Source organism: Rhinichthys klamathensis, unplaced genomic scaffold (assembly GCF_029890125.1).
Source record: "Rhinichthys klamathensis goyatoka isolate OS25496 unplaced genomic scaffold, OSU_Roscu_1.1 h1tg000769l_1, whole genome shotgun sequence".
Lineage (NCBI taxonomy): Eukaryota > Metazoa > Chordata > Actinopteri > Cypriniformes > Leuciscidae > Rhinichthys > Rhinichthys klamathensis.
Genome location: NW_026607169.1, coordinates 135001 through 148408, shown reverse-complemented (window position 1 = coordinate 148408; position 13408 = coordinate 135001). Strand labels below are relative to the sequence as shown.

The following is a 13408-nucleotide window of genomic DNA, read 5'->3' as shown; positions in this document are numbered from 1 at the left end:
TTGTTTGTTCATGTTAGTTCACAGTGCAGTAACTAATGTTAACCAATACAAGCTTTGATTTTAATGACGTATTAGTAAATGTTGAAATTAATATTAACTAAGATTAATAAATGCTGAGGAAGTATTGTTTATCTTTAGTTCATGTTAACTAAGGTAGTTATGTTTGACTTGTTCTATGATTGAACATGTGACCATTGTTCAAAGATGTGGTATTTTTCATATACATTTTACTATATTTTAGTAAAAATATACTCTAGTAGACGGATGCATATACATGCTAACATAAATAAGGTCACATTAAAGTTATGAATGTTATAACATACAATGAAAATATAATTTCTGAATCTCTCAGAATGTGCAAAATTATAATTCTTGTGTTCATTTCGTTTAAAAAAAATCATGCTTTTGATTATTTTTACTACTATGAATTTCACGTGCACGATTAAACAGGAACATGAGCCACTAATATGGTCAAAGGAGTCGATTATGAATTCATGCTTTCTTTAGCTGTTATATTTTATGTAAAAAAAAAAAATCATATACATTTTAAAATGTTTTAGCAAAAAGTAAATGACTGTTTACTGCCATACTGGTGCATATAAATGATTAAATATCAGTCTTTCTTGTGTTCATTCAATAAAAAACATGTTTTTATTATTTTCACACGCACAATTAAACATGTACTACTACTAATAATATTATAATTTGACCAGGAATATATATATAAATATATATATAAAACTGAATTAAATCAACTGAGTTGCACACTAACATGCTGAAGTAAATAATACATATATATATTATTCTTATTAATATATAGAAATCAACTGAGATGCATATTAACATGCTGTAGAAAATAGTAATAATAAAAATAATGTTGTTATATATATATATATAATATTTAAATATTATATAGATCATATTTAAATATATATATATATATATATATTTAGAATATTTTATATAATATACATATATATACCGGTATAGACATATGTAAATAAAAATAAAAATCATAATATGAATATTAATTATAATCTCATAATATAATATCATAATATAATAATTAAACCAGGAACATGCAGTAATAAAGTAAATGGGGTCCATTATAATTTAATGGTTAGATGTAGAATATATATTAATATTAATATTAAACAAAATCATTGATCGGACTGTACTGTATGAGAACTGGACGATGAGATCATTTTCTGCAGAACTGCTTTATAGATGAAATGAACTAATTTAATAATTGATGATCTTTACAACGAACCGACTCGAGCTGAACAACAGCCCAAACGCATTATTCTCCTGTTATCTCTGCTTTAAAACGATGATCTGTATTGTATAAATAAAGCTGAACACTTTACCAGATGCTTTAATATTACCCACATCTGTCCTCTGGACGCCGCTTATATTTAATTAGCTGTTCGTTTAAAACCGTTTCATAAATGACTCACTGGTGGTTCTCACACCTGGTCCTTTTATGGTAACTAGAGTCAGGTTATTAAAAATGTCACACCGGTGCTGAATAAAGTTCATCAGCTCATGCATGTGAAATAACTTCAATGTTCTGACTTTAAAGAGTGTCAAAGATTTCCTCTGTGAAACACACACCAATCTGATTTGCCTCTGAATAGTTGACAAGAACACCGGTAATGATCTACTTAGTAAGGAAGGATTTCATCACATGACACACGCAAACATCTTCAGCTTGCATCATTGTGATTATTTGTTAAAAATGTTGATTTTTACTGCCATTATCATGTGTGCTGTGATTATAAGAACACAGTAAGTGTTACTGGACACTGTTTTAAACTACTTTCATCAAATGCAAAATACATTTCTATGCATGTAATGGATTTTTTCTAAAAAAAAAACGCAACGCAACGTTGTCAACATGAACTCAGCACCGCAAAAATATCATACCATCTTTACCGCTGTGTTTATGAATGTATCAAACACGTGCACACTTTGATCACAGCGCAATAGATGCGATTAAAGTATTTCCACGCCTGTTTAATGTGATTAAAATCAGCATACGCCCACGTGTTTTACTACGGATTATGGATGCTATATCGTTATCGGCCTGATAAGAAAATGTGGCCGATATATTAAAGCTGATAAATAATGTATTATTTCCCTCAGCTGAGACACTTCAGATGCGCATGTTCAACATGATGGATTTGAGTTGCTTGAAATATGATTGGAATCAGTTCAAAAAGGAAAATACAGTAAAGTGCAACACAAGTCTGTCATATCGGCTACATATCATTATAATTGTGTGTTTGGGACGTGGCTTTTAATGAGGAGACTTCTGTTTTTGTAATCAGGCTCTCAAAAAATATACACAAATTTAGATTTTATCGGCTAATATATCGGTTTTCAAATATATTATCGGTTATCGGTATCGGCCAACATTTTCATATCAGTGCATCCCTAGTTTACATGAGGTAAAGTTTAATCGCAATGTTGCCTAAATTGCATTATACGGGTGCATGTAAAACCATCATGTGATCAGACACTCTTAGGGCCCTATTTTAACGATCTGAAACGCAAGTAACTTTGTGGGCGGGTCTTGGGCGCTGTTGCTATTTTACCGGCGGGATAAATGACTCTTGCGCCCGACGCAAGGTTAAAAGGGGTTGGTCTGAAGTAGCTTCATTATTCATAGGTGTGGTTTGGGGCGTAACGTGAAATAAACCAATCAGAGCGTCATCCAACATACCCTTTAAGAGCAGGTGCGCATGTTGCATGGCGGATTGCTTTTATAACGGCGGATTTACCAGGCGCGCGGCAGGAGCGGTTCACAGCCGAGGAGACCGACGCTCTTGTCAGGGCCGTGAAAGACAGAGAAGTGACGTTGTATGGGGATGGAGAAACCCACCCAAATCAGCGTCGGTTAAACAGGCTTGGGAGGAAAAAAAATATTTTTTTTACATCTTCATGGACACCACAATGATTTCCCTCATGTGTTAATATTTTTCCTTGTTATAATGTATGATTTGCAAAAATAAAAACTGCTGCATCTGTGTAGATGAGAGAATCAAAGTGTATGCGCGTTGTGCAACCGCTACACTATGGCCAAGCATGCGCGCTTAAAATAGCATTATGAACAACGCGCAACGCGCCACTGACTTTAGACTAGGTTTGTTCTGGTCAGTGGCGCAATTGTTTTCTGGAACTGTTAAATAGCACTAGGGAATGTTTGCGCCAAAACACGCCTCCTTTTTGCGCCGCCCCGCCCAGGGAGCGCAAGTTCATTCCCTAGTTTACCGACGTGCGTCTGTGGAGGGAAAAGCCCGCTTTGCGCGGCTGCAAAATACGAATGATACATGCGGCAGTGTACAAAGTCAATTGCACTGAGTGCAAGATAGGGCCCCTTATCTTGGATAATTATTTAAATACTACAGTGACGGCAGTGCATTTTTTATTTTTTTATATTTTTTTATTAAAAAGCGACAATGCACATCAATTGACATTTTGTTTACACTCAAAATGCGCCAGAGTTAGCAGAAAAGCTCATTTTCATCTGTAATGAAGTGAAGCATGAAGTGTGCTTATATTTTACTGTACATTACTAGCCAGTGTTTTTAATTATTACACGAGGTGTGCAATGCATTATGCCATGAAATAAATACAACGACAGAAAAGGTGGATGATCTGAGAGTTTCTATCACATGGTTTTATTTACTTTGTCAATATTGCAAGGCAAATTATTTAAAAATAAAACATTTGATGCATTTCAACATCAGTTGTAGTTGTATTTCAACTACAGAGAAAATCGTGACGGCTTGATTGTTTGTATCGACCCGAAATGTAACTATATAATCTGATAAATGCAACTATAAGACAAGAAGATATTATAATAATATGTAATACATTCACATCATGATTTCTGTAAAGCTGACTTGACTTTAGTCAAGTGCTATGAGAATTATGAAGATGCTCGCTTGACCATTTTTAGTTTCTCCTCGTTGTTTTGGTTTGATGTTACTGGCATTGCAAAACCACCAGTTTTGTATTTTCCTTGCTTTAACCACAGTGGCCGTGTTTGCATCATATTGCACAAATCTTGGGTTATACGGATGTTTGCAGAAATCTCAGGAACTCCTTGAACAAGCTCAACACGAGTTACATGAACATTTAGCACATGTTTGTTCGAGTCAGAATGCCATTTCTGGTTCCCCAACGAATCTCAAGTGATCGGATCTCAAAATAACCATTTTTTCATAGTGTGAAGTACATTTTAATAACCTATGAAGAAGGGAATTTTTAATTTGATGCCAAATTTAAAAAAAAAATTTATTTTTACTTTGATATATAGCATAGTACTATGCATTTATGTAATATATTCCATGCACACGCGTGTTAATTGGGTACTTTAGGATATATCTATATTTTAAATGTACTTTAAACTATATGCACATTAAATGTAATGAAAATGACTTGATTTTCTTTTTTTTTTAAATCATATTTAAATGTTATTGACATGACACCTCAAATTAATCAAATATAACATGCATGTAACATGTGATTTGTGGTAGGTGAGATTATGTTTTCACACTGGACTGTTTTACCGCAGCTAGTCAGATTTATATCAATGCCACTGTTCCAGTTGATGTTTTTCTCTTCGCAGTGTTTTGACATCATGCACTAAACGTGTGTCATATCATATCAATGCAGCACTATGAATCTGAATGCATTGAGAATATTAATGCACATGCCATCAAATACAGTGATTTAGGTCTGACCTTCCTATCCGAGGAGCTCCATCGAGCTCTTCTTTGCCCTTCATCCTCCTCATCTTCACCCATGAGCCCCGGGGATGCTGAGTCTGACTCCTCGCCTTCCTCCAGCTCCTCCTCGTCCTCAGCTGACACCTTCAGGCGCTTTGGCGCGCGCTCGTACTCCTCCATCACAGACATAATATATCAATCAATCAGTCAATCGCTCACAAATCGATAATAAAATGATGAGAATAATAATCTGAGAGGAGCGCGTACGCTCATGTGCTGCTCTGAGCAACAGCTCTTTGCGCGCTCACGCCCTCGATGCTCGCTCACTGCGGCTCTGACGTCACGCTGGGGTTTCATTGGATGCTGCCTCTGAGTGACGGATGAGCGGCGGCGCTGATTGGCTGAAACCGGAACATGCGTAAAGAACACAGGACTACTTTAATAAGAGCTGACGTTAAAATAATTATAATAATCGCTTTGAACTTCTTTGTTTGAAAATTACTTTACTATAATGATCATGTCAAGCACTATTCATAAAACAATAAAGTCGTTAGATAACGTTCAGTATATATACAAAATAAATGATAGGCTGTTAAAATAATCAGGATTCCTGTCTATCAACAGAAACACGAAAACAAAGAGCTGTCTTAATTAAAGGTTCAATTAAATTAGAATATTTTAGCAGAGGGAAGTTTAAACCTGGAGAAACTGATATATGAGAATATGTGTCAAATATGAGGAAGTGGAATCATGTGGATTTTCTCTGATTGTGACTCAGAGCAGTTTAATGAGAAAACAGAATATAAATAACAAGTGCGACATGACTGGATTAAAAGAGCATCAGGTGATGAAGGACAGACAGACAGACAGAATGACAGACAGACAGAATGACAGACAGACAGAATGACAGACAGACAGACAGATATGCAGACAGACAGACAGACAGACAGACAGATATACAGACAGACAGACAGACAGACAGACAGATATGCAGACAGACAGACAGATATGCAGACAGACAGACAGACAGACAGATATGCAGACAGACAGACAGATATGCAGACAGACAGACAGACAGACAGATATGCAGACAGACAGACAGATATACAGACAGACAGACAGATATACAGACAGACAGACAGATATGCAGACAGACAGACAGACAGACAGACAGATATGCAGACAGACAGACAGACAGACAGATATGCAGACAGACAGACAGATATGCAGACAGACAGACAGATATACAGACAGACAGACAGATATACAGACAGACAGACAGATGAATTGATGGTTCATGTTCTCAATGTTTATGTTCTCATGGACACTAGAGACAGATTTCAGATGTGTGTCTTCAGTCTCTGCCATGATTCCTCCCGCCGTCAGCTCAGGTTTGGACTTGTGTGTGTGTGTGTGTGTGTGTGTGTGTGTGTGTGTGTATCTGTGGCTTCATGTAGTAGGAGACCACAGATAAAGATGCGTCTGGCGTTCAGCTCTTTGAGACACACACACACACTTCAGCAGCGATTACAGTCCACTGAGACACACCACACGTCTCTCACATCCCATAAATCTTCTGAAATAAACAGACGTTGATAATAATGTCTCCTGTCGTGTTGGTGGAGAGCATGATGTTGCTGGTGTGTGATTTCTGAGTCGTCTCTGTTCTACCTTTTGTTCACCGGGAAGGAAATTGTTGAATTTGCATCAAATAGCGTTTCATGCAGCCAGTCGAGCGGCAGGTGTTTTTCTGCATCAGAGCATGTTATGCAGGAGCGCTTCATCTCCCCGACTGAAGAGATAAAGCTGCGAAACCTGGAGAACCACACACAGCTATCTAGGACAGAGCTGCACAAACATGTGCGGGTGTGTGTGTGTGTGTGTGAGAGAGAGAGAGAGAGAGAGAGAGAGAGAGAGAGAGAGAGAGAGAGAGAGAGAGAGAGAGAGAGAGAGAGAGAGAGAGAGAGAGAGAGAGAGAGAGAGAGAGAGAGAGAGAGAGAGAGAGAGAGAGAGTGTGTGTGCGTGTGTGGGTGTGAGAGTGTGTGTGTGAGAGAGAGAGAGATTGAGTGTGTGTGTGTGTGTGTGTGTTTGAGAGAGAGAGAGTGTGTGTGTGTGTGTGTGTGTGTGTGTGTGTGTGAGAGAGAGATTGAGTGATTGTGTGTGTTGAGAGAGAGTGTGTGTGTGTACTTGTACGACTATCTTTGTGAGGACCAGTTTGAGTTTTAGACCATTGGAGTGAGGACAAAGAGAGTAAAGTGAGGACATTTTGGCCGGTCCTCACTTTCTGAGACCCCTTTAAAGGCCTTTTTGAGGGTCAAGACTTGGTTTAGGGATAAGGTTATAATTAGGTTAAGGGTAGGTTTAGGGTAAGGGTTCGGGTTAAGCACTTAGTTGTGATGAGTAAGGTTAGGGTAAGCGCCTAGAGATTGCATTGTGTCAATGAATGTCCTCATAAAGATAGATGTACAAGAGTGTGTGTGTGTGTGTGTGTGTGTGTGTGTGTGTGTGTAAGTGTGTGTGTGTGTGTGTGTGTGTGTGTGTGTGTGTGTGTGTGTGTGTGTGTGTGTGTGTGTGTGTGTGTGTGTGTGTGTGTGTGTGTGTGTGTGTGTGTGTGTGTGTGTGTGTGTGTGTGTGTGTGCAAACCGCTCACTAAAAAAAGAGTTGTGTGGCTGTAATGAAGGGTTTATATAGACACTTGTACTCAGTATTTCTGACTTGTTCTTCAGCACAAATATCGAAACATCCTTAAATAAAGATGCATTTACTTGAGAAGCAAAATGACTGAAGATATTAAGTCTTGATTACTGAGAAATGTATCCAAATGAAGTGAGTTTGTGCTTAAAACAAGAACAAATATCTGCCTGTGGAGTCAGAAAAATAATCTTGCTTTCCTTTTTAATTAAGTTTATTTTTCTGACCCCACTTAAATTTTTTTCTGTTTTAAACACAAACTCACTTCATTTTAAAACATGTCAGAAAATAATATCTAGTTACTTTGCTTCTCCAGTAAATGTCTCTTGATTAAAGAATGTTTAGATATTTGTGCTGGAAAACAAGACAGAAACACTGAGGAAGGAAGCATTTATTGCAGTGAACATCAAGCATTGGAGCGCGCAGACACACACACACACACACTCTTCTCTGCACAAGTGTTCACAGCGGTGTCTGAATATATCAGGTGTGTGTGAATACTTGAGCAGGACGTAAGAATAGCAGACGACCTCTTGAGCAAAACAACCTCTGTGAGTGTGTGTCGTCTTGAGATCTGGGCATCTACACACCAGCGCTTTCAGCTCAGCGGTTTGATCTTACGAACACTATGAAATACACACTGAAATATGCTTAATTCAATTAGAGTGAAACTGGTTTCTCCACAGATGGTTTCAGTGTAACGCTCATTTACATGAGAGTTTATATGCTTTAAATGGGTTTCACTAAAAATGTAACTAAAACATGACAGATTCAAGGCCATCAGATAGATAGATAGATAGATAGATAGATAGATAGATAGATAGATAGATAGATAGATAGATAGATAGATAGATAGATAGATAGAAACAAATGAACAATAGAGCCATCATTAACCCATTACTAAAGACCATCATTAACCCATTACTTACCCATAAGACCATCATTAACCCATTACTAACCCATAAGACCATCATTAACCCATTACTAAAGACCATCATTAACCCATAAGACTATCATTACTAACCCATTAGACCATCATTAACCCATCACTAACCCATTACTAACCCATAAGACCATCATTAACCCATTACTAACCCATTAGACCACCATTAACCCATTACTAACCCATAAGACCACCATTAACCCATTACTATCCCATAAGACCATTACTAATTAACCCATTACTAACCCATAAGACCATCATTAACCCATTACTAACCCATAAGACCATCATTAACCCATTACTAACCAATAAGACCATCATTAACCCATTACTAACCCATAAGACCACAATTAACCCATTACTAACCCATAAGACCATCATTAACCCATCACTAACCCATAAGACCATCATTAACCCATTACTAAAGACCATCATTAACCCATTACTAACCCATAAGACCACCATTAACCCATTACTAACCCATAAGACCATCATTAACCTATCACTAACCCATAAGACCACCACTAACCCATCACTAACCCATAAGACCATCATTAACCCATTACTAACCCATAAGACCACCATTAACCCATTACTAACCCATAAGACCACCATTAACCCATTACTAACCCAAAAGACCACCATTGACCCATTACTAACCCATAAGACCACCATTAACCCATTACTAACCCATAAGACCATCATTAACCCATCACTAACCCATAAGACCATCATTAACCCATTACTAAAGACCATCATTAACCCATTACTAACCCATAAGACCACCATTAACCCATTACTAACCCATAAGACCATCATTAACCTATCACTAACCCATTACTAAAGACCATCATTAACCCATTACTAACCCATAAGACCACCATTAACCCATTACTAACCCATAAGACCATCATTAACCTATCACTAACCCATAAGACCACCACTAACCCATCACTAACCCATAAGACCATCATTAACCCATTACTAACCCATAAGACCACCATTAACCCATTACTAACCCATAAGACCACCATTAACCCATTACTAACCCAAAAGACCACCATTGACCCATTACTAACCCATAAGACCACCATTAACACATTACTAACCCATAAGACCATCATTAACCCATTACTAACCCATAAGACCACCATTAACCCATCATTAACCCATTACTAACCCATAAGACCACCATTAACCCATTACTAACCCATAAGACCATCATTAACCCATTATTAACCCATAAGACCACCATTAACCCATTACTAACCCATAAGACCACCATTAACCCATTATTAACCAATAAGACCATTACTAATTAACCCATTACTAACCCATAAGACCATCATTAACCCATTACTAACCCATAAGACCATCATTGACCCGTTACTAACCCATAAGACCATTACTAATTAACCCATCATTAACCCATTACTAACCCATAAGACCATCATTAACCCATTACTAACCCATAAGACCATCATTAACCCAGTAATAACCCATAAGACCATCATTGACCCATTACTAACCCATAAGACCATTACTAATTAACCCATTACTAACCCATAAGACCATCATTAACCCATTACTAAAGACCATCATTAACCCATTACTAACCCATAAGACCATCATTAACCCAGTAATAACCCATAAGACCATCATTGACCCATTACTAACCCATAAGACCATTACTAATTAACCCATTACTAACCCATAAGACCATCATTAACCCATTACTAAAGACCATCATTAACCCATTACTAACCAATAAGACCATCATTAACCCATTACTAAAGACCATCATTAACCCATTACTAACCCATAAGACCATCATTAACCCAGTAATAACCCATAAGACCATCATTGACCCATTACTAACCCATAAGACCATTACTAATTAACCCATTACTAACCCATAAGACCATCATTAACCCATTACTAAAGACCATCATTAACCCATTACTAACCCATAAGACCATCATTAACTCATTACTAACCCATAAGACCACCATTAACTCATTACTAACCCATAAACACCATCATTAACCCATTACTAACCCATAAGACCATCATTAACCCATTACTAACCCATAAGACCATCATTGACCCATTACTAACCCATAAGACCATCATTAACCCATTACTAACCCATAAGACCACCATTAACCCATTACTAACCCATAAGACAATCATTAACCCGTTACTAACCCATAAGACCACCATTAACCCATTACTAACCCATAAGACCATAATTGACCCATTACTAACCATTAAGACCACCATTAACCCATTACTAACCCATAAGACCATCATTGACCCATTACTAACCCATAAGACAATCATTAACCCGTTACTAACCCATAAGACCATCATTAACCCATTACTAACCCATAAGACCATCATTAACCCATTACTAACCCATAAGACCATTACTAATTAACCCATTACTAACCCATAAGACCATCATTAACCCATTACTAACCCATTAGACCATCATTGACCCATTACTAACCCATAAGACCATTACTAATTAACCCATTACTAACCCATTAGACCATCATTGACCCATTACTAACCCAAAAGACCATTACTAATTAACCCATTACTAACCCATTAGACCATCATTGACCCATTACTAACCCATAAGACCATTACTAATTAACCCATTACTAACCCATAAGACCATCATAAGACACCTAACCCCGGCTGCTCCCGACGAGTTGGATGGCGCCTTGTATGGCAGACACCGCCGTCGGTGTATGAATGAGTGTGTGAATGGGTGAATGTGAGGCAAATGTAAAGCGCTTTGGTGGCCATTGGGTCTGTGAAAGCGCTATATAAATGCAGTCCATTTACCATTTACCATCATTAAAACCCATTACTAACCCATAAGACCACCATTTACCCATTACTAATCCATAAGACCATCATTTACCAATTACTAACCCATAAGACCATCATTAACCCATTACTAACCCATAAGACCATCATTAACCCATCACTAACCCATAAGACCATCATTTACCAATTACTAACCCATAAGACCATCATTAACCCATCACTAACCCATAAGACCATCATTTACCAATTACTAACCCATAAGACCATCATTAACCCATTACTAACCCATAAGACCACCATTAACCCATTACTAACCCATAAGACAATCATTAACCCGTTACTAACCCATAAGACCACCATTAACCCATTACTAACCCATAAGACCATAATTGACCCATTACTAACCATTAAGACCACCATTAACCCATTACTAACCCATAAGACCATCATTGACCCATTACTAACCCATAAGACAATCATTAACCCGTTACTAACCCATAAGACCATCATTAACCCATTACTAACCCATAAGACCATCATTAACCCATTACTAACCCATAAGACCATTACTAATTAACCCATTACTAACCCATAAGACCATCATTAACCCATTACTAACCCATTAGACCATCATTGACCCATTACTAACCCATAAGACCATTACTAATTAACCCATTACTAACCCATTAGACCATCATTGACCCATTACTAACCCAAAAGACCATTACTAATTAACCCATTACTAACCCATTAGACCATCATTGACCCATTACTAACCCATAAGACCATTACTAATTAACCCATTACTAACCCATAAGACCATCATAAGACACCTAACCCCGGCTGCTCCCGACGAGTTGGATGGCGCCTTGTATGGCAGACACCGCCGTCGGTGTATGAATGAGTGTGTGAATGGGTGAATGTGAGGCAAATGTAAAGCGCTTTGGTGGCCATTGGGTCTGTGAAAGCGCTATATAAATGCAGTCCATTTACCATTTACCATCATTAAAACCCATTACTAACCCATAAGACCACCATTTACCCATTACTAATCCATAAGACCATCATTTACCAATTACTAACCCATAAGACCATCATTAACCCATTACTAACCCATAAGACCATCATTAACCCATCACTAACCCATAAGACCATCATTTACCAATTACTAACCCATAAGACCATCATTAACCCATTACTAACCCATAAGACCACCATTTACTAACCCATAAGACCACCATTAACCCATTACTAACCCATAAGACCACCATTTACTAACCCATAAGACCATCATTAACCCATTACTAACCCATAAGACCATCATTGACCCATTACTAAACACCATCATTGACCCATTACTAACCCATAAGACCATTACTAATTAACCCATTACTAACCCATAAGACCATCATTGACCCATTACTAAACACCATCATTGACCCATTACTAACCCATAACACCATCATTAACCCATTACTAACCCATAAGACCATCATTGACCCATTACTAAACACCATCATTGACCCATTACTAACCCATAAGACCATTACTAATTAACCCATTACTAACCCATAAGACCATCATAAGACACCTAACCCCGGCTGCTCCCGACGAGTTGGATGGCGCCTTGTATGGCAGACACCGCCGTCGGTGTATAAATGAGTGTGTGAATGGGTGAATGTGAGGCAAATGTAAAGCGCTTTGGTGGCCATTGGGTCTGTGAAAACGCTATATAAATGCAGTCCATTCACCATCATTTACCCATTACTAACCCATAAGACCACCATTTACCCATTACTAACCCATAAGACCATAATTTACCAATTACTAACCCATAAGACCATCATTAACCCATTACTAACCCATAAGACCACCATTTACCCATTACTAACCCATAAGACCATCATTAACCCATTACTAACCCATAAGACCACCATTTACCCATTACTAACCCATAAGACCATCATAAACCCATTACTAACCCATAAGACCACCATTTACTAACCCATAAGACCACCATTAACCCATTACTAACCCACAAGACCACCATTTACTAACCCATAAGACCACCATTAACCCATTACTAAACACACCATCATTGACCCATTACTGAAGACCATTCCATTAAAAAATTGTCCATTTTGATTCCATTGTGACTTTAGGCGTGATCAAACTGAATTTTAGAGATTTTAAGAGT

The 13408-nt window shown here is 37.7% G+C and overlaps 1 protein-coding gene across 1 annotated transcript in view; it reads right to left on the bottom strand.

Annotated features, from left to right (window-relative positions):
* The window catches only part of LOC130077703 (heterogeneous nuclear ribonucleoprotein L-like), a 52876-nt gene extending 47808 nt beyond the window's left edge, over positions 1-5068 (bottom strand). The window contains exon 1 of the mRNA XM_056243019.1: positions 4752-5068. Coding sequence (XP_056098994.1) covers positions 4752-4925 — 174 coding nt within the window. The 5' untranslated portion in view covers positions 4926-5068. The remainder of the gene's footprint in view (positions 1-4751) is intronic.
* Positions 5069-13408: the final 8340 nt, after the last annotated feature.